General features: G+C 42.8%; 2 protein-coding genes across 3 annotated transcripts in view; one reads left to right on the top strand and one right to left on the bottom strand.

The window, feature by feature from the left end:
- Positions 1–13,125, bottom strand: part of EFCAB5 (EF-hand calcium binding domain 5) — a 40,086-nt gene extending 26,961 nt beyond the window's left edge. The window contains exons 1-4 of the mRNA XM_034068732.1: positions 13,030–13,125; positions 7,373–7,456; positions 6,977–7,279; positions 3,591–4,160 (exon numbers count right to left, since the gene is read on the bottom strand). Coding sequence (XP_033924623.1) covers positions 3,591–4,150 — 560 coding nt within the window. The 5' untranslated portion in view covers positions 4,151–4,160; positions 6,977–7,279; positions 7,373–7,456; positions 13,030–13,125. The remainder of the gene's footprint in view (positions 1–3,590; positions 4,161–6,976; positions 7,280–7,372; positions 7,457–13,029) is intronic.
- Positions 12,904–20,979, top strand: part of SSH2 (slingshot protein phosphatase 2) — a 92,294-nt gene continuing 84,218 nt past the window's right edge. Inside the window, exon 1 of one of the 2 annotated variants that reach the window (XM_034068731.1) lies at positions 12,904–13,060. In XM_034068731.1, coding sequence (XP_033924622.1) covers positions 12,998–13,060 — 63 coding nt within the window. In that variant the 5' untranslated portion in view covers positions 12,904–12,997. The remainder of the gene's footprint in view (positions 13,061–20,979) is intronic. The other variant, XM_034068730.1, reaches the window with a different exon arrangement.

Raw genomic sequence — 20,979 nt, forward strand, 5'->3', positions numbered from 1 at the left:
TTCACTGGCAAAGAACAATGTTCAATGACATTTCTTAAGCAGTCTCACACAATAAAGTCCTTTCTGCCTTAGGACAGGGATAATACCCCAACCTCTCTGTCATTTTGAACACACTGTTTGCAAGCTTGGACTAAAAATGCCTCCCTTTCTTCTTCCTTTTCTTTGCTTCTCTAATCACCTAGCCATGTTTTTCCCAATCCCTCCTTTTGCACAACAGAAGAACTGAACCAACTGATCCTGTAGAACTGATCTGCTTTGGGTTTGACTGTGTTCATTTATGAAATGAAAAAACAAAAAAAAAAAGCTTTCAGGAAGGTCAATCTGCTTAAAGCCAAAGGATCAGTTTGTATGGAGAGAAGAGCTCCAAGTCATGGAGACTGCTGGAACCTCTCTGCATTCAGCGCTGCACTGCTCACCTCTATGGCACTCACACCCTCTGTAATACTCAGAATAAGGGGAATCAATCCTCTATTGTACCTGAGAGCACGCAAGCACAGGAACTATATTTGAACTAATGATTTCTGCTCCCTTCCCCTGTGTTTCACATAGTGTGAAGATGGGCTGATCCTGTCTCTGATCTCTTCTGTTGCTACAGATCATCCTAGAAATGATAAACCACTGCTATATTTAGAAAGGTCTGTTTGACATTTTACAGCAACACACTTGGATCACAGTTTTATCACTTCATACTTGTTCTTTGTGGCCACTTATCAGAGATTTCTTAATGAATAACTGGGTTCCTTCACCAGTTGTGAGCATTGCACAAGTCCTGGCTGAGGCAATGCAGCCTCTGGCACTATGATAGCAGGGGAAGGGGAAAACAATTTTCTACCTCCTGCCTCCTTCATGGACATAGCAAAGAGGAGGTATGTAGCAGGTACCATGCTAACCCCACTAACACATTTTTCTCCAATGTATGCTACAAACAGAAAGAGAAAACCAGACCATTTCTGGACCATTGCAGCTCCTCCTCAGGAGTGGTCTGCAAACTGAAGGCAGAGCTAAAGCTATGCTGGGAGCTGCCAACGTGCTTTGGTGATTAATTTGGGCAGTGCCCAGCACACGTTTCATTGTGTGCTGCACCCGCACTGGGCTGCAGTTCTGCCTTTACTTCTAGGGTCCTAAACCACCGAATTTCTGCCTTCTCTTTCTGGTGTCCTTGGTATGCGACAAGATGCTCCCCCCCTAGACAATAACAGCAAATCAATGCTGGGCACCCATTTCAATGTGAGCTCATTCCAGGATTAGACATTTCCAGAAGGATGAGATGGCAGCGAGGGTGACTTCTCCCTGCAGAATGAAACATGTTTCTTCAGGAAGACAGCAGCCTAACTCCCACACAGGGATGGTGACTCAGACTCAAGGACTACCATCCCTGGACAAATAAAGTCTCTATTCAGGTACCAGTCCATTTGGATATGGAATTTCTCCCATCTGCTCTCCTGTCTGGTGGCAGTTAAGGAGAGATTGGAGGAAGCCTGAGAGAGCTCACCGAGATTTAGACAGGAACCTGTGGTGAGATCCTGCCTTTCCTGAAGGTCACTTCATGGCTCCCAGGAGCTGCACTGGGACCAGAATTTTACCCTTCATCTTCCTGCTGCTTATGTGAGTGATTCTGAGCGGAGACCAGCATCTCCTGCCAGTAAAATCCTCCGTGCTGTTGGGGTTTAAGAATCTGATGCAAATCCCACAATACAGCCATCACAAATATGTAAATCCTGAGCTGCTGTGAATGCAAATCCCATGATACTACTACCAGCTGATACGCAAAACCTGCTATGGCTACATAACCCCCTGTGGCAGTGCTGTCTATGGAGAGATTTATTTCTACAAGTCTTGATAGTCACTTCCTTTGCATCAGCTTTGATAGCTACAAATTGAGAACCTGTCTCCAAGTGTAAACACGGACTTAACAGCCAAGACCAAGATAACATGTCACCAGTAGCCAACACTCTGCATTCTACAGGAAAACCTGAGCTTTCCAGAAATATGCTCTGATTCACAATGAAAGGCAAGAATATTTTAGCAGTAAAAAACCCAAACCAAACCACAAAACTAAGAACACTCCCAAAACCAAACCAAAAAGCAACCCAAAATGTCAGGAAATGTTCTGTATTTTAATTCAGCTTCTTTTGCAAAATGAAAGTGAGGCATGGTTCTGAGGTTCCTGTATCAAAGCGTCCCTCTGTGAAGACATATGAATGGTGAAACAATCCTCCCAGAAAAAGTGTTGGCAATGCTGGCATCATCAACATCCCCCAGAACAGTGTGTGTTTGAGTAAAGCTCACTGAAAAAGCAGATATTTCCCCACATCATTTGTTTCAGTGGACCAGCATGTTAAAATAGAAAATACAATTGAAAATCTTTTCCCAGGTTTGGTTGTTCTCTTCTATGTCTGCTTAAGAAGAAAAAAACCAAAAAGCTGAGCTCTTACATGCTGACCACAGTCGTTCACAATTATTTCTACCCATGGGGGAAAAGGAGGTGACTGTATACAATTCACTCATCACACTGCTTTGGCTGTATCCACACAAGGCATGTTCCTATGAACTGTAACAGTGTGTGGACTAGAAATGCAGAGAGACAGAAGCTCAGAGCAGTAGAGAGAGATTTAATATGTTCTTTTATTCATTTTAATACTGAAACTTCAGTTATCTTCATTTAGAGTTTATGTATATAACACATCAACATTTGACTCCCCTAATTCCTGACACTGAAAACTTGAAACCAATTTTCAAGCTGCATGTACTATTTATGCAAATAGAAGAGACAGCCATTCAAATAGAAGTCATTATTCTACAAACCCAGATACAGAATAAAATGATCTGGTAGCACATGAGTAATTTTGCCATCATTCACCATCACCTCTGGATCATCTGCAAACACGAATGTTCAATTCTGCATTTGTCTGAATAAAGCAATGACAATGAAACCATTATTCTTCAGCTAATGCACTCCTATTCTAACTATAGCATATTGTAAGATGCCATGGAACTCCCTTCCAATACTCAGTACATATCAGAGTAAAGCAGCAGAGTAAATACACCCAGGAATAAGCAACGTAATAAAGTACAAAAAAAAATCTGGAAGGAAAGCCAAAGTAAAAATCCCAGTAGAAGGAGCTTCTACAATGTACTAGGACAATATTGTTGTTGGTTTGGTCAAGAGAAATCATCCTGAAGGAGGAAAAAAAGGTTCTGTTTCTATTAAGTTTGGAAGAATATAAAAGATCTGAAGAGTCCATGGACCTTTGATACCAACACCTGCTCTAAAGAGTTGCTGTCACTAACCTAGACCAGTTTGAAAGCAGTTTGCATTCCACACACATAATTAAGATAGCGTCTAAAGAGGAATTACATATTTGTGAAGGGCAGAAAATTGCCTTAAACAGGAATAACTGGTGTCTCTTTTTGTGTGAAATGTTCTGGCATTTGTGCTGCTTCTCAGGTTTTTGTAAGAGACAACTGCCATTGCTGGCACTGAACTCCACAAGGTTCATTTTGTTCTACAATACCAGCCAGGCTGCAGTCACATCACTGCAAGACACCAGCTCTGCTTGTGTGACTAGCCACCCTTTCAGCTCTCTCACCTCTCTGATGCTGTACCGGCCATCTCAGATTTTAGCTCCTCTGTGACCACCTTCAATCCTCTCAGGTATGGGTCTGGTTTTGTAGGAATGCCATACTGGGGGTTATGTCTCATCAGATATTCACCAAGGAAGATAAGGGGATTGAACTGGGTTGGCTCTTCTGCTGCAAGCACATTCTTTCTTTCAACTTCCATTAACAGTTTTTCAATTCCTGGGATTAATGTAGGTAGGAGTTTTTCAAGCAAATAGATACGAGTATCTAGTGACACCTTCTCATTATTGAACCACTCTCTGGACAGCAAGTCACAGGGTTCTCTCTTATTTACCTTTTCTTCTTTTACCTTTTGCTCACGAACCATCTTCACTTTTGTCTCCTGCAGACTCAGACACCTCTGCTGTACCTTTTTATAACAGCACTCTTTCCACAGAGGATAAATACTAAGACATGGCAGCTCATCATTCCCCTGTTTTCTCTTCATTTCCGTGGCAGTCATATTCTCACCTCCAGGCTTGGGGTGTTGCAGACCTGCAGTTTGGGCTGCTGCTGGCTGAAGAGCCATCCTTCGATAGCTGTGACACAGAACAGAAGCAGCAGGTTATACAATGCCAAAAGATGCAACAGTGTCCTAAAAGATGACTCTATTGTTAGGAATTGAGTAATATCCTTTTTCTACATTCCTTTTTCATTCTGTTACTGCTGCTTTATACTCTTAAATAAATACAGCCCCTTCACTTCAAAGATCATTAAATGATTTATAAGGATTAATTATGTATCACAACAGCCCTTGGAGACAGAACAACCAAATAAGTGTGTCCCTTTCTTGCAGGAGAAGAAACTGAGACACAGAAGTTATTAATTCCAGGTCACTTAAAAACTCAGAACCCAGTGGTGAACAGTGGTCAGAAATCCTGTCCCCAGTTCTAACTAGTAAATTCCTCTTACTCTTAGTGTCATTATTTCTGTTTAGGTTCCATTCCATGCCTCCAGGAAATCTAATGGATGTGAGACAAAGGAAGCAAATAATGGAAGATACCAGATACCTGGGAACAAGATTTCTCCACGTCTCCTGCCTCATCTTTTCTGCTGCTGTGAAAAAACAGTAGGAAGCCTGTTCCACAGACTACATTTCACCTTCGACAACTATTTTCCCCTCTGAACATTTTGTTCAGGTAATGAGGACGCAGGTGTATGGGTCAGCAGAGCTCCCACAGAAAGGGAAACTATATCATCAACTCTTAATTAAGCTGTTCACAAGTACATAATCTTGTAGATTATTCTGTAAGAGACAGACCTACACAAAGATGAGGGTACCTCCCTTTACAGTGTCCCAAACTCCACTGTTTTCTTCTCAAAATGCTCATTCTGCGAAATATCAGGAATAAACCGGGTTGCTCACAAGGCACAGTTTGAAAACTATTGGTGTGTCTCCACACATCACTGTCTGCATCTGTAATGGGATTTATGAATACAGAATGGAGCAGAATGTTGGCCAAATACCTGAGCATGCAAAAACAACAGCATGCTGCAAAAACCCCAGGTGAGTGTTAAACAACAGCAAGGGAAGGGTGATATTAGCAGAGAGAGCCTAATGCCTTTCCAAATTAAAGATGAAACTGCACTCTGAACTTCTCAAGCTCTTATTTAAAAGTGCTTTTCACTAAGGCCTTTCAGTATCCATAGCAATACTACTGTTTTTGATGTTTTGCTCTTCATGTTTAAGTATTTGTAGCTGTTCTAAAGAGAGTTCAGTCTTCCAGGAAATGCATCAATGTGATCTACAACCCTCTTGATGCACAAATGCAATTACTAATACGTTGACCTTCTAGTTTATAACCATTGTTTGAGTCCAAATGCTGCTTAAAGAGGTAGGATGCTTCACAGCACTAAATTTCTATGTCTGCTTTCTTGATGCACTTATTGGCATCTGCTGGTAATTTGTTTTCAAAGATGATTACCCGCTAGGGAGGGAGATGGATTTATGGATCAAGCTGCCTGCCTGACCGACACAGAGGGTTTTAAGATGGGCGCTGCTCTTGCCACCAGAGGACATGAGCTATAAAGGAGTCCAGATTTACAATGGTAGAAAAGGAAACCAGTCAACCCAGGAAAATTGTTCCTTGCTTAGGTGAGTTTCCCTCAAGAAGTTGTAAAATCGGACTCCTTCTGGCTTAAAGCAGGGTGTTAACCAAATGCCTTGGTCACACACAAATCAGCTGGTTTTGTTGTGCCAAAATAAACCTTCTTGCAGTTTCGAATACTTACGTTATTTTTCAACATCCTTTATGAAACCGCTCTGCAGTCTCTGTGCAATGTTAAAGTGACAACTGCACTCTGCTTTATGAGGTGCCCAGTTCCAAAGGATGATTAATAGATTTTCTATTTCTGAGATTACTGCTCTCAACCATTTGTTAGGATGATTTTGAGAATTAGTAAATGTTTATAAAATATCTCTATGTCTCTGGACAGAATAAAACAAAAAACAACTCAGGGTGACTGTTCTATCTCAATTCCATGGCATTCACCTTATGCCAAGAATGGAGGCAGAGCACAGAGAACTATGCCCACTCCTTTAATGCAGGACAGATAACGAAGGTATGGAAGAACATACAAACAGCACATACCTGTTAACAACAAAGGAGTGCTAGAACCAGGCCCTGAAACTTGGAATTTGTTGAGGGTTACAGGAACACACCTCCAGTTTGTGTAAGACACCATTAGCTCATAAACTTCAGTGCTGATTGACATTAGTTGAGAATTTGGCTTGTAATATATAAAGCTCTCATGGCCTGTGACATTCCCAAGTAGAGGCCTGACGGTCCAACTAACAATAAGGATGGTGCACAGAGGCAAGCTTTAGAAACACCTAGGAAATTTGAAATGTGATATAAAGTTTCCTGTAAGCCTCTGCTCAAGCTGAAGGCAAGATAAGCTTTTAATTATTTAGTAGGATGCCACTTCCCCAGCTCCTTTTCTGTGAGAGAAATATTCTTGCTGGAATCCCTGCAGGTAGAAAAATATTATCTCTCCCTTTTCTGTACAAACCCCAAATCTGCTCATAAATAAGGTTTTTACAATTTCATTGTTATTCTGTTAGGGGATTTTGTTGGGTGGGATAGGGCCAGGAAAGACTAAAGTTTGTCTAGGTAAATATTTTAGAGATGTTTGAGTTACAAAAGTATTTTCAAAACCAGAGTATAATCTCTTTGATGCCTTATAGCTCAGAAATTGTTTTGCCTTTCCTCAATGTGCTTCACAGAGCATGTTTATCTCACCAAACACAAAGAGCCCAATACCCTTTTATACATGATCTCCTTTTCAATACAATTACAATATAAAAAGACATTCTCTTTTGCTTTGTGAAGCTTTGAAGAACTGTTTTTCTTACCTTTGGAGTAGGTATCAAACTAGATCTTATTCTTCCTGCTTTCAAAGTGGCTTTCAAATGAACTGGAATTTAATATATGCCCATCTGTTCACAACCTTAAAAATCTTAAAGTGAATTAGGGATTTCTCAGACCTGCTGTGGAGCCGGGCTGTGAGTTTTACTCCTCTGTGTTTGCAGTTGCTAAGCAATAATCCCAAAGGTTGCTATGTGTCTTCCACGACTCAGAATTGCTGTAGGTTGTCTTTGGGCTTTGGCAGCCCAACAGACTCTTCTGTACTGAACTTAGATCATTGCATCACATGACTGAAAATAAAACCAGAAAAGACTATGAATAGCAACAGACAATATTAGGGCACAGATAGAGAATCCACAGGTGCCCAGTGAGAGAAGGTTTACCTTCAGCTTCAAGGTTCACAAAGTCCAGAACAAGCAAGCCCATTCCAAGCTGAACTGAGGACTGCATTAACCAGATGTGAAAATCTGAGAGATAAAAAAAAATTCATGACAAACTCAATTTAATAATGTTCAGGCTCTTTATTGGAAAGAACTGTGTCACTTTGAAGCAGCCCTGAGGAAAGGCATGCAAAGCACCAATAAGGGTGTTATTTTGTTAGACTGCTTTTAAACCTGAATCTACAGGAATTTGATGAATCATCTTCCATAATTTCTCCTATATTCTTGAAGAATAATATACAATGTGGGGAAAGGAGAAGGGAAAAGACAAAAACATCTACGACAGCCATTCTGCACTCTTTTATGCTATTGTGAATCAGGCACCTGCTTAGTGATTTCCTTTGTGTTATACTCAGAACTTCCAACTGAGAAATTTATGGAACAATCTGCCAGGAAACAAGGTTTATCTAATGCTGTTTCTTTCTTTCTATTTTGCACTGGGAGAGGCATAATCTTTGGGTTGTCTACCTGCAGGAAAACTGAACTGTGACTTTAGCTATGGCATTTGTCAATGGAACAGCTTTGCCCTCTAGCAGAGTATTATTCTCCATTTGATGGGACAGCTGAACTTGTTAGAAACCATGAAATAGAGGAGGTTTAATAAAAATAACAGAATTTCCCCAAAATCTCATAGAGTTCCTGTCAGTTACATTTGTTCTCTAAGTTAGGAACTCTGGATTTTTAAGTGCAGACTGTTTCATTCTCTACCATCTTCATCCAGTCACTTGTTATTTATTACAGCACCCACAACATCACAGTAAATGATAAGTAATTTGTAAAACTGGAATTGGAAATAGCTAAATGTGACATGCACCAGAGTCCCTAGATAAACCCAGTTCAATATTTATTCAGCTCTTAAAAAGGTTTAGTTTTGTTCCTAAGCCCTGCCATACAAGTTAGAAAGTGTCCATGCTGTGTGCAGGGTTATTACAAGGAGGAAAGTTGCTCAGAAATTACAATAACAATTGTACTTTGATGGACAGTCAAAAACCTCAATTTGTGTATCATTTTTATACTGTCTTTTCTGGAAAGTAGGACACTCCTGGTGCCCCTACCCAGCAACATTTATTTCCCTCTATGGCTTCAGAAACAATTTGTATGGTTATAACTTCTATAGATACCTTTGGCCATCTGTGCTACATGTCTCTGAAAACTGTTCCTGTTGGACACTCTCAAATACCACTGGAATGCCAAGCTTTCCAGTACAGTAACATGCCATAGACACTACTATACTGACTTGAGTTTAGAATTCAGTATTTGCTTCCAGAGAGAAAACAGCACAAACCTCCCCCCCCCAAAACACATATGTCAGCTTTCATGTGAAAAATATGCTGTAATAAACTATCACTTCTTTGCTATTTCCTTGAAACAACACCTATCAGAAGGTAATAAGCTCATTGCAGTTTATTTCCAAGGACTGCATCAATTATGTCAAGAAAATGAAGCAGAAAATTAGTGCACAGGAATAATTTAAATGAGGCTTTAAGCTGGATTGTGCACTTTTTTCCTCAGAGCAGCTTGCACATGATTAACTCCCGTTATCTCTTCTCCCAGGTGGGTTTGCTTTTCCCCTTTGCACTTCAGCATTCTGTTGGTATTATAATTAATTTACCAAACTTTCTCTTTTTTCAGTCTGAAACATCTATTTAGAAAATACTCCCCCTTTTCTTAAAGAGATTTTTTACCCTCCAAACAAACAGAACGTGGAAGGAGGAATCACAATGGCTCTATTTTTATTTCCCTGGAAGTGCAATCCCATGGGCTAAGCAAACCTTCAATCATACCCTATTTAACTGGGCTGTTATCCCCTAGATGTTTTTGCTAAGCAAAGTGTATCCTTTTATTATGCCATCAAATTCTTACACTGTTGACAAAATAATGGGCTGAATATGTCATCACAGATGTTTTGCTGCAATTGCCTCTTCTATCGATTTGTTTGGTTTCTGTGTAAGATACATTTTGGGAGCACACTGTTGCTGTTTGCAGCTGATGCCAAGATTATGCAATAAAAGCCCTGACATGTAGTAATCATAAGTTGTTTCAGCCAGAGAAATGTTTGCAGTGTATTAAAGAAAATAGTCAGTTTGGGAAATGTGCAAAACCAGCTCATGTGAAGCTTTAAATGACACATGGGGCTAAAGCTGCAGGTGCTGACCACAGCGCTTTCAGCACAGGAAAGAATAAGGCCACAGGCTTCAAATCTCTTCTTTGTACCAACCATGACGCTGTGACCACAGGCTGCCCTCTAATTGCTCTTTTCAATCAGAATTCATCTGCCTTTTAGCTTCTAACTCCACATTGAAATTCTGCTGCTGAAAAGCATTGCACATGCAGATTATACCTTTCTAATGGCTTAGAGAACCACTGCAATCTGTGATTACTGTAGTTAGCAAGTGAAATGTTGGACCTTTAGTGAACTGTAGATAGCAACTCCATTATTTACTCGTGGTAAATGTTTTTTAAAAGGGTTTGCTGTTCAAATACCTGGAAGAGCTACAGGACATATGAAAATTACACAAAGTCTATTTCAGAAGCTGTTTTAAATAATCATTTATTGAGAGTAATCCCTGCATGACTGTTACTCAAAACCCAGAGTGAAACACCAGTCCCAAGTGAGGAAACTGCTGGAAGCCTGGGGACCTGGGGGCTTCCACCTATCCTCTGCATCACTGCAGATGTATTCAGCAAATGCTACACGCCTTGAAGCAGCCCTGTATTTGCAGGAATCCATTTTCATGAAACAAACTAACAGCCTGGATATTGTACTTTAGATAAAGATGAATAACATTGAGAGTCCTGTCATATGCCAGAGAATAAAAACCTTTCCCATCCTCAAAAGTGACTCCTGCCTTCACTGAAATTACAACATAAACTTTACAGTAGCATAGCTTCCTATCTGGCTACCACCTCAAAAGGGTGGCCTGTGACCACAAAGAATCTTCCTTTCTACTAAGCTTCACCATGCTTTTCATAACCAATATGTAGCAGACACAAAGTACTTGAGTCCATGCTTCTTACATTCCCAAAACCTTCTCCAAGGGACTACTTAAGTGATGCAGGATCATTTTTAACTGAAAGAAAGAAGTGCTTTGCCAGGGGAAAAAGCACTTTTTCAGTTTCACAGAAAATAAGTCAGACAGAAAAGAGGAGTTGGGAGAATAAACACCATATTTGAGTAAAATATAGCAAAAAGCAGCTACAGTGAATATAGCAGAAAACCTAAATGATCTTTAACTGAAAATAAAAAGGTTCCCATGTGCTTTATTGTACTTCTTATCGACGACATTCTTAGCTAACCTTTTACTTCTGTTCTTTCCTGAACTGGGCAGAAACTAAATAAAAAGGTGACTAATCTGGTCTGGAAAATAAAGTTTATGCAGTTTAGTTATATCTGGATTAACAGCAAATATTGATAGGAAAGAAGTTCTGTTCTATCTTTTTTTTCCATAGCCACACCTAACAACCTTCTGGTCCTACTGTGTTATTTGAAAGTGTGAAAATATCTGGTATGTACAACTCACAAGCACGGAACAGTCCTTTTGCTCCCCAAACTTGCAGCTCGCTTTATGCAGAATGGCAAAAAGATGTTTGTATCGGGAATGGTCTTTGCCAATCCATATCTACTGTTCAGATACACCAAACCCACATGTGCATTGCAGATTTGCCCACAGAAAGGATAAAACATTTAATAAAAAAGTGGGGGGGCAGGGAGGGGCTGGGCAAGAGCCTGCTCAGAAAAAGACATTGTTTTATTGGGAAGTTGTGGAATATTCAGAACGCGATGAATACTGATTTAAAAGGGGTCTGGAAGGCATTTTCTTGACTTCTGTGCCATAAATCAGAATGTGCTGTAGGCATACTTTCCATAAATACTGTGTTTCAAAATACCAACGTGATGGCTGTAAAAGGCAGGACAATGGCCCTCTGTTTACCTACAGATTTTACTTATTCTCCCCACACTCTTGGTGGTTCTTTTGGACTCCTTCGTATTCAAGATCCTGGCTTGCTGTGCAGTTCTGTAAGCTCAATTTTAGACCATTTTAGGGAGCCTGTCCTTCATCCTCTCTTGTCCACCAGGAGGCAAAATGCCTCATTAGCAACCCTGACTTCTTCCTTGCACTGCAGCCCAGCTACAGGAGCCTCCATGCTAATTACTTTGACTGCAGGGCTCTGGGGAATCACCTAGAGCTACCATGCAGCTTCTCTGGTCCTTAAATTTACAGGGGCAGGAGATCCCTACAGCCCTAAGGAACAGATGAAAGCTACTTAACAGGAATCTGTGGGTCAATACACACTTTTTGCAACGATGTTTGTCCTGTTTAATATTTAGAATGGCTTCTGTTTATCATGTGTAGTTTTGTCATTATATGCCCAAGACAATTCTTGATCCCAATTACCCCCTTGCCAACATTCCCATGAATTCAGCTGCACCAGGCTGAAACTGCGAAACAAATGAAGCTTAATAGTGTTTGGCCCTTTGCCTCAGAACCCAAACTGTCAATCAGTATTGCCTTCTGGGGATGGCTGAATACTTAAAACGTCATTTATACTTATTAGACTTGTTTTTTTCATAGAATCACAGAATGGCTTAGGTTGGAAGGGACCTTAAAGCTCATCCAGTTCCAATCCTCTGCCACGGGCAGGGACCCCTTCCACTGGAGCAGCTGCTCCAAGTCCCTGTGTCCAACCTGGCCTTGAGCACTGCCAGGGATGGGGCAGCCACAGCTTCTCTGGGCACCCTGTGCCAGCGCCTCAGCACCCTCACAGGGAACAGCTTCTGCCTAAGAGCTCAGCTCAGTCTCCCCTCTCTTGGGCAGGTTCAAGCCATTCCCCTTGTCCTGTCCCTACAGGCCCTTGTCCCAGGCCCCTCTCCAGGGTTCTTGTAGCCCCTTTAGGGAGCTGCTGTAAGGTCTTCCCTTGTGGAGCTTTCTCTTCTCCAGGATGAACCAGCCCCGCTCTCTCTCTCTTTTGGTGTTGGAGGTTTTTCATTGATGTATAAATAGGTGTTATATACTGTTTCCATTACATTAAGAGTTACTATTGCTCCCTAACCCAAAGAAAAGCTGCAGTGTGTGAGAACTGAGGCCAAACTCACCCAGTTCGGTGCCATACACATCCTGAGTGCTCCCTGAAGGATGGGATTCCAAACCACTCTCAATCCCACACACCGGAGCACCCTGCCAGGAGGCAAACCAAGCTGGCACACATTCCCAAACCCCCTTTCTCAGGCTTGAGAGCGGCGGGACACGGAATGAGGTGATCCAGACCAGTACCAACCAGTTCCCCCCCCTCAGCGCAGAGCCTGCCGGCGCGGCAGGGGTTAACCTGCAGGGGGCGGTACCGCGCTGACAGGTGGCGCATGCGCCCTGGCGCCTCATTGTGCCCGGCCGGCCCAGCCCCGGCGCGCCTCAGTCGGCGAGAGGCCGTTGTCGCGCGCGGAGCTGCTGCCCCCTGCGGCCGGCGCCGCTCCACCTCCGCTCACCCCCTCTCCACCCCTTCCCTCCCCGCCCTCCCACCATGGAGTAAAGCTTCCCCCGGCGGCCGGACGCGGGGCCCCGCCGCGCCTCGATGGCTCTGGTCACGGTGCAGCGCTCGCCTACCCCCAGCGCCACCTCCAGCCCTTGCGCTTCGGTGAGTCCAGCCGCCCGCCCGGCGCTGAGGGGAGCGCGGCGGTTGGTGGCCGTTAGGGTCCGGAGCGCGGCGGTGCGCATGCGCGGGGCAGACCGCTCTCGTTCTCGCCCCTCTCACCTCAGCCTTTCCCCCCCCCTCCTTCCCACCGGGTCCTGACAGCTCCGTGTGGGCAGCGGCGGGCGGGCCGGGGGTGCTGAGGCGGCGGCCGCTGCCCTCGGCCCCTCGAAACGGAGCCTCTGCGGTGCTGTGGCCTCGTAACAGCGAGGGGAGAGGCGGAGGGGCTGCGGTGCCCCTCAGCAGGCCCGGGCTGAGGGCTCCCTCCGCACCGCTGACGGGCCTGTTGGGGGGCACCGCACCGCAGTCAGGGTGGTTCCCTCAGGGGCCAGGGCAGAGCCCTCCCCTTGCCTCTATGTGAAGGTGCTGCTGCCCCATCTGCGGCGCGGAGCTGTCTAAATAAAGCACCCGGTTTAATTTTGTTGTTGTATGCGGTGGGGGAGAGGCGGGGAGCGTGCGTTGGAAGCAAACTGACATTGTTCAGCTACGGCTGCTTTAAGATGATTTAATGTGACAGCACCCTCTGGGTATCTCCTGTACGCGGCCCTTCCTTTGCAAAGAGATAAGGTTATTTCTTTATTTTACCCCCCTTTTCCTTGAATGTTATGTATAATCTTCCAGAGGCTGTGTCAAGCCCAGAACAGCTCGGGAAAGGCCAGATTTCAGATCTCTGGGTGAGATGTGCAGATGTTCCCTGGATCAGGAAGTGAGACAGGAGGCTGGGAAGGCTGCTTGCTTTCCATGCTCTTTAAACTTGGGACGGGTTCTTGTTTTAGTACTTCTGTATTGTAAAATCTTGTGTGGTAACCCCTTAAACTGCAACCTGCAGTTTCTGTGGCTTGTTTCCAATAGAACTAAGGATGAGAATGTTGTGAGCTTAATTTCATCTCTTGTGCACCTAGTTTTTTCCTTAAGAAGCCTCATGCATTATCACACTGGCGTTATGTCTGGTTTGCAGACGTTTTTGGGGAGTAAAGAGTTGAAATCCCTGTTGCTTGTTGGGGGGAGATGAAGAAGCTAACTATGAAAAGATTTCTTGTTGTGTTAGGTAACCTCTTCTGAAACTAGATCAGCTACTTGACAGGCCCTGCCTGCCCTGACAACATTTTAGCTGTCAGAACACCCTTTTTTCCTTTCCCATGTCTCTCCTAAGGTATGTTTGTTTAGCAACACAGACTAACTTCACTTACATTTCTCTGCCATAAATACTAACCTGCTGCATTACTTCAGAGGTTGCTTCCCCCTCTTGACTTCTTCACCCTCTCCACTATTCCCTTTCCCAAACATCTCTTGTATTTAAGACATCTTGAGAGAATAGGTAAGTGTCTCTTGGCACCTTCCTTCTTTCTCCCACTTGAATGTGTAACCCCTTCCCTTTGCTGAATATTTGATCTAGGTGAACAATTAGTTGTATTCTGCAAGGCTTTCCCATCTGGAACAGCCAGGCTGTTTCCCAAGCAATTACATTACATTGGAACTGTACTCATTTGTCAACACTGCTTAGTTTTTAAATATAAAAACAACTCCCTCCAGAACCTCATAAATCCCAAGAATGCAGCTTTTGATATATTTATCTGTATTCTCTTTCTTCAATCTCATAGTACGGAGGTGTATTCTCTACCAGCTGTCTTTGTAAATCCTTGGTGCCCTATGTAAAAATAAGCTTGTGACTGTTTTCCTGGCCTGATTTTAGTTCGCATAATACTTCTACATTCTCTGACTTTTCTTGCAGTCTAAAGTAGAAATGATATTCATCATATTCTACCCTTACAGCATTTCCTGTTAGAACTTCCTAACCACATGTTAGGGTTTTAATTGCCCTTTTAGCCTCTTGCAGTATTTGGGGTTGGTTGCTTCTCCATCCTCCTGTCAGAATTTTGTTGAGTGTGTTCCTCCTTTCATGAAGTTCTTACTCAGAACTTTTGATATCATTTCAGATGGTGAGCCTTCCTAATCTGTGATGGGCCTGTGAACAGGGCAGTTGCTGGTCTAGGCCTTGCTCCTGTGAGCCTGCCGCACTTGCCGTTCTTTCAGATCAGTGCTGGTTTCAGCAGGAGGATTTGATTCTTTAAGTGACATTTTCCACCAGTCTGTTGTAAACTGATGGTAACTTCCTTCTATATGGACTAATAACTCTATTTCCAAGTCACTTCTTTAAAATAAAGTTCATCTTGCTAAATGATTGTTACGGTATAAGGGTCTAACTTGCTGCATGAAACCCTGCTGTTTCTGAGCAAAGATTATCGGGGAACTGCTGGAATATTGCTCTTCCAGCTTACAGGCAAGGAAGAAGCACATCGGTGTGCAAGCATATGGCTGTGTCTAATTCTGTTTCCAGGTCACTAAGAATTTTGAGGACAGAGAAGGATTCTCTTTAAATTGATGCCTTTTTGCTTTAGAGATAAACTTATCAGACAAGGAGAAAGGGTGAAATTGATGTCCTCAAACTGATTTTTTTTCATTAAGTATGCCCTATAAACAGTTATAATTGGCTCTTATGGATTCAGGTGAATAGCTGATCTGAATCACCCAGAAATTGGATGGCTTTTATTTATAGGTTTTGATCTTGTTCTTGCCACAGAGCATCTCATGAGCATTTATTTCAGGGCAGTTCATGCAGAGGGTTGATTATACATTTCCAGCCCTCTGGTCACTTGATGACTTGTTAAATTCCTTTAATTGTCTGTCCAGACTTCTATCTGTTGTGGCCTTTGGTTGTGCAGTCAGTTTTGAGCAGTGAGACTGCAGTCTTCACTTCTGAACAGCAGAACGGTTGTCTTCTAATGTGCCATGTTAGCAGGAAATGGCAGAAGGCAGGACTGTGCTACACTGAAATGGAAAGATGACGTGAGCCAGAGGGGGGCTGCTTGATGCTGATCAAAGCCTTTTTTATCTTCTAACACAAAATAAGATCTCCTTTTTTATTTCCCCTCATGTGTGTGTTTGAGGGAATGGAGGGGGCAGGTGTTCTCCTTCTCATTTCTGAAAGAAGGTTGTTCTGGGAGGAGGAAGACTTGAGTCAAACTGAAGGGCCTTGAGGCAAAGTGAAGGAAGGGCCCTGGAAGTATAAATCTGCATTATAGCAGGTGGGTGCCATAGTCCCATGTTGAACAAAAGTAGTGAAATACCCACCATGTGCACAAGTGCCACTTGAATGTGCAGACAGTGCTCAGCTAGGTCAGTTTGAAAAATCTAACCTGTTGCTTTTTCTCTCTGTACCCCAGATTCTTTGACTCTACTCCCCAATATCTGCCATGTTTCCTGTGTTGCATGACAGTATCTTGACAGCTGGTCAAGGGATTTCCCATCCTTCCCTTCTGGCATCTTTATTTCAGTGGAACAAAAATGAAAGCGTATTTTCTTTGGGTTCTTTCTTGCCAACTGTAATCTTTGTCCTGCAAAGTGAAGAAGCTGGGCAAGCAACCTGGCCCTGAGTGCATTGCAGTGCATTTGTCTTCCCTACCCTATCAGAGACAAAATCCTTTCATTGGAAGGGAGTGACTGACCCAGAAAGAAAGGATATGCTGCAGGTATTGTTCTACAGTGCACAGCTTAAAAAAAGTTTAAAGCAAATGGAAATCTAAGCCATTTGACTTTCCCACTTAATCCCATGGGACCAGCTTGAGCAGGAAGCAGAGTCCTACAAATGTGTTTAGGAGTCCCTGTCATGTTTTGCTTGAGAGCTCCTTGCTGGTGGAATGTACAGGAAATATTTTCCCACTTATTTATGGGGAAGCTAAATATAACACTTCTCTACCCCTGGCCCTGCAATTGCTGTTAAACAATGTGGCATTTGTGAGTTCACTTAGTCATTGATAAGTCCAGTCTATTTTGAGTAGAACCTGCTTTTATGTTTGTTTCTTTGGGGTTTTCATTAGTTAAGGTCTTGATTGCTGCTGCTTGTATAGGGTTGTGGAGAGTTGATTTTTGGAGGGGACTACAATGTAGCTAGAACAGAAGCATCTTATGGACTACTTAGTAGACATAGAAGTGCCTAATATTTAAAAGTGCTGTCATCAGATATTTGTTGGTTTTCCTTAGCTGATGTTTTTCAGGTATAGCCATAGCTCATTCCAAAATCTGAAATTTTCAGAGACAGTGGACCAGAAGAATGGGCTGATTCCTGCTTTAGGCAAACTTCTCATGATGTCTTACAGATACCTCCATTTCCTGTGTTGCCAGCTGTCACTATTAGGGAGATAAACCAAAGCTCTTTTAGTGAGGTGATGTGTAACATCCTCCCTATCTTTCAAACTCCTGTTGAAAGCCCTGAAAGAAAAACAGAAGGTCTCTACCTCTTCCTGGGTGTGATGCTGTATTTTTAAAGGATGCAGGTTTCTGTCCAGCTCTACAGGGCCAGGCTGTCATGCTGTAGATAATTTGTGTGTGTGTAAATGCATTCATATGTAGTGAGACTCTTCCTCCTAAAGCAGCTTGATGGCTAAGCTGAAGCTGCTTGGTGACAAAAGATCCGTCCTTCTCTTGAGGATTTGTTGCCTATTGTGTAGACACATACCAGGCTCTTATGGGGATCTGCATGAGATGCTGTGTCCTCTTGTAGGCTGCAAACAGTGTTTGGAGCCAAGGAAGATGATGACAGTTGAATTGGAACCTCACTGAGGATCATACAGAAATATTCTTAAAATATGCAGAGTACAAGAGTCTCTATTTTCTGAGCATTCATACGTTACAGCCACACTGATGGTGACCAGTTTGGTTTCTGTGGTGGAGTGGTTTAGGTTTTGCTAGCATTTTTGTTTAATCTGATTTGTGAGGAGTGTAAATTTGAACTTGGGTACAACTGACTTTGACTGTCAGGTCTAATACGCTTCACTATTTGTTATTGTACTTATTGACCTAAAGGATGTACTGAAAATACCTCTTTCACATTGTGCTTTACATTAGATCACTCAGTCTAAGGCTTCTTTGCGAAGTTGGCAGCTACTTCTCCCATATCCTTCCCCTTCTATTTGTTTTGTTTCCTAGGGCATTGCTTTACAGGTTGTCAGGTTTGGAGTATGTGAGTCTTGAGCTGTGAAGACCAGCCCAAGGAAGCTGTGGTAGCTGGCCTAGAAGCTGCAGCCTGCTTTTCTTGGGGAAAGTGAGGCTTCTTGTTGTACTTAGTCAGCGTTGACCTAAAATGGCCATTTTTAGGTTGAGGGAAATTTCATCTTTGTTTTTATTTCACTTCTTTTCTTATTCCACTGAATAAGATGCCTTTTGTGGCATTTTGAATCAAACAACTGTACAGCTCAGTTGCATCTTTCAAACTATAAATCAGAGTGAACTGCACACTGAAGTTGTCACCTCTTGAGTTCCAGCAGTACATAAATTTTTGTATTTTGAAAAGGAGCTTGTAATTTGAAAATGCAAATAGCCTGTGATGCTTTAATGAGTCATTATTTGGCCAATATTGATTCTTGCCATTTAAGCAACGAAAGAAGGATGAAAAGGGCAGGGTACTGTAATATCTACAGTTATTCTGAGAGTCAATGACACGTTTACTAAAGTGGAGGATGCTATTTTGAGCAGAGACTGCCATTCAAAAAGCAATCTGCTGGAAGTATTTTAGTATAAGAGGGCTGCCTTCATGCAGGGGTAGTGCCTGAGGATTTCCAGTTACTGGAAAAGAATCCTGAGAGATCTGTAGCTGCAACTGTTCTGTCTTGGGAAATACAAAAAAAAGCCATAATAGCCTTTGAGCAGCTAAGCTCAGTGTAGCTGCTCCCTGAGCACAGCCTGGACCTGAAGGTTTCATTCTTCACTCACAACAACTCACATCCTTACAGTACCACCATGCAACTTCACCCCGCTGAACCGAGGAGGCTGTCATCAGTCTGCCTCTGGGAACATCTGCACACTGGAAGCTCTTGCAAGAATGTGCTGGACGGGAAGACTTCAGAAGTGCTTGAAGTTGTTTAGTTCAGCCTCTGAGTTTAAGAAGAGTCCTCTCTGTGCCACTGACTTGCCTGAACATCCTTTTAATTTATTAGGTAGTGACAGTGAAGCTCATATCTTTCATATAAAAGGAAAATCTTAAAGCAAGAGAAGAAAGAGGTCCTAGAAGTAGTCAGTGATTTAACTAAGGCAGACAGAGTTTCTTACCTTTTGGCTGGAAGCTGTTTAAAGGAATTAAAAAATGAAGACTAAAAGCCATTTTTGCATTTTTGAGTTGGGCTGTGTTAATTGTCTCACTCAACCATGTGCAAAATGTTTTATTGCAGTAATAGCATATCACAGTGTGTGTTTGTGTGTTGTAGTTAGCATTTGGGCAGGCTTCTGGAGATGCAGTTTGGAATATGTGAATAGCTTTTTCTTATCCCCACATAGAATTGCTCTGAATATGCATCTTATCAGTGTTGCTCACTGCAGGCTGATCTCCTCGCAGAAGGCAGAAAACGTTGCTGTAAGATGAGTCACACAGTTAAACAGCTTGTTGCTTCCATGGTGAGACGCACCCTTGCTGTGTATGCCAGCAATCAGGAAACTCCTGGCAAATACCCTGTGACGTGAACTTCGTATGGCCTTGGCAAGTGAAACACTCATGGCACTCATGAAGTAGGTTGTGTTTGTGGCTGCTCATTGCTTTTGGGTTTGCTAAGTCCTCCCCAGGAACTCCTCAGCTGAGGCTTCATGGAAATAATGAAGTTCCTGCATCAGTGTGGACAGTTTCAAGGTGAAATTAGTGGGGAACTTAAGGCTACAACATAAACTTCTTGTATTGAAGTGATCAAAGACATTAGAATATTTCAACTGTTCTGTTTTGAAAGAGCTGGTTTAGCACAGATCATGCTGTGCCTGTACTAAGCCCATACCTCAAGAGGTGCTTGGATGCTTGAGTTTTCCACTGTTCTGCAAGAGGAGCAGCACAGGAGATCTCTGGGAAGTAAATTCCAGAGATGTCATCTCAGGAATTGTCAGGGTCTGGGATCTGTGGTGCCAGGCTCCTTGTTGCACAGCCTCCCCCTTGCCCACACCCCAATATGGTGAACCAGCAACAACTCTGAGGCAAGATAAAGCAGGATCTGAAAGGCAGAAGACCATAATCTGGCTCCTGTGTACTGTGGGTCCATTGAGTCATATGTTTCATCTATTTAGTGGGCTCAAATGCACTTGCTATAGCAGCTGGTATGTGATACTCTCTCCTTAGGAGATGGGAGAGAAATCTGCAGGTTTCTTCTCTTAGTTTGCCTGTAACTGGCTTTGCTGTTGTACAAGTGGGGATATCCCAAAGGGAATTTGGAGCAGGTTCCAAATGCAAGAGTTTGTTCTCTCTCTTAGAAGATATGAGAAGTGATAGGAAGTAGCTGGGGAAGAATGGCACCATGAGGGGTTGTTGAGGGATGCTGCATTCATTTGTTAGGTCTTGAGTCCCTTTATCAAAAAGTTAGAAGCTACTGAACTCAACACATCTATCTTCAACTTCTAACTGGATTAAATACCCAGGAAATGGATTTTAATGTGGAAAGCTGGTCCTGTCACCGGGAACTGTTGTCCTATTATTCTCTCTGGCAGCTACCATGTCCCTTCTTTTTCGATGTACGGAATTATCACATATAAAACTGTAGCCAGATCTTTTAAGATTTGTTCAGCTGGCTTGGTTTAGCTTCAACAGCTCATATGTGAGAAATGTGTGTATTAGGGTTCTTAAGGAACAGAAATAAAACACTAGGCTTTTCATCTCTGTGTTTTAGCATGATGATGAGAGAGAGGGATAGGGCCTATGCCTTGCAGGGGTAAAATGCTTTGCTTCCAAAGGAGAGCTTTATTGGTAAGTAGAGGTAGTCTGAGTCTCCTGCGTAATGCAGGACCAGCCCTTTGGCTTAATCCATCTGAAGCTGGAGTTTCCCACGAATCTCTGAAGC

Source organism: Melopsittacus undulatus, chromosome 13, assembly GCF_012275295.1.
Source record: "Melopsittacus undulatus isolate bMelUnd1 chromosome 13, bMelUnd1.mat.Z, whole genome shotgun sequence".
Classification (NCBI taxonomy): Eukaryota; Metazoa; Chordata; class Aves; order Psittaciformes; family Psittaculidae; genus Melopsittacus; species Melopsittacus undulatus.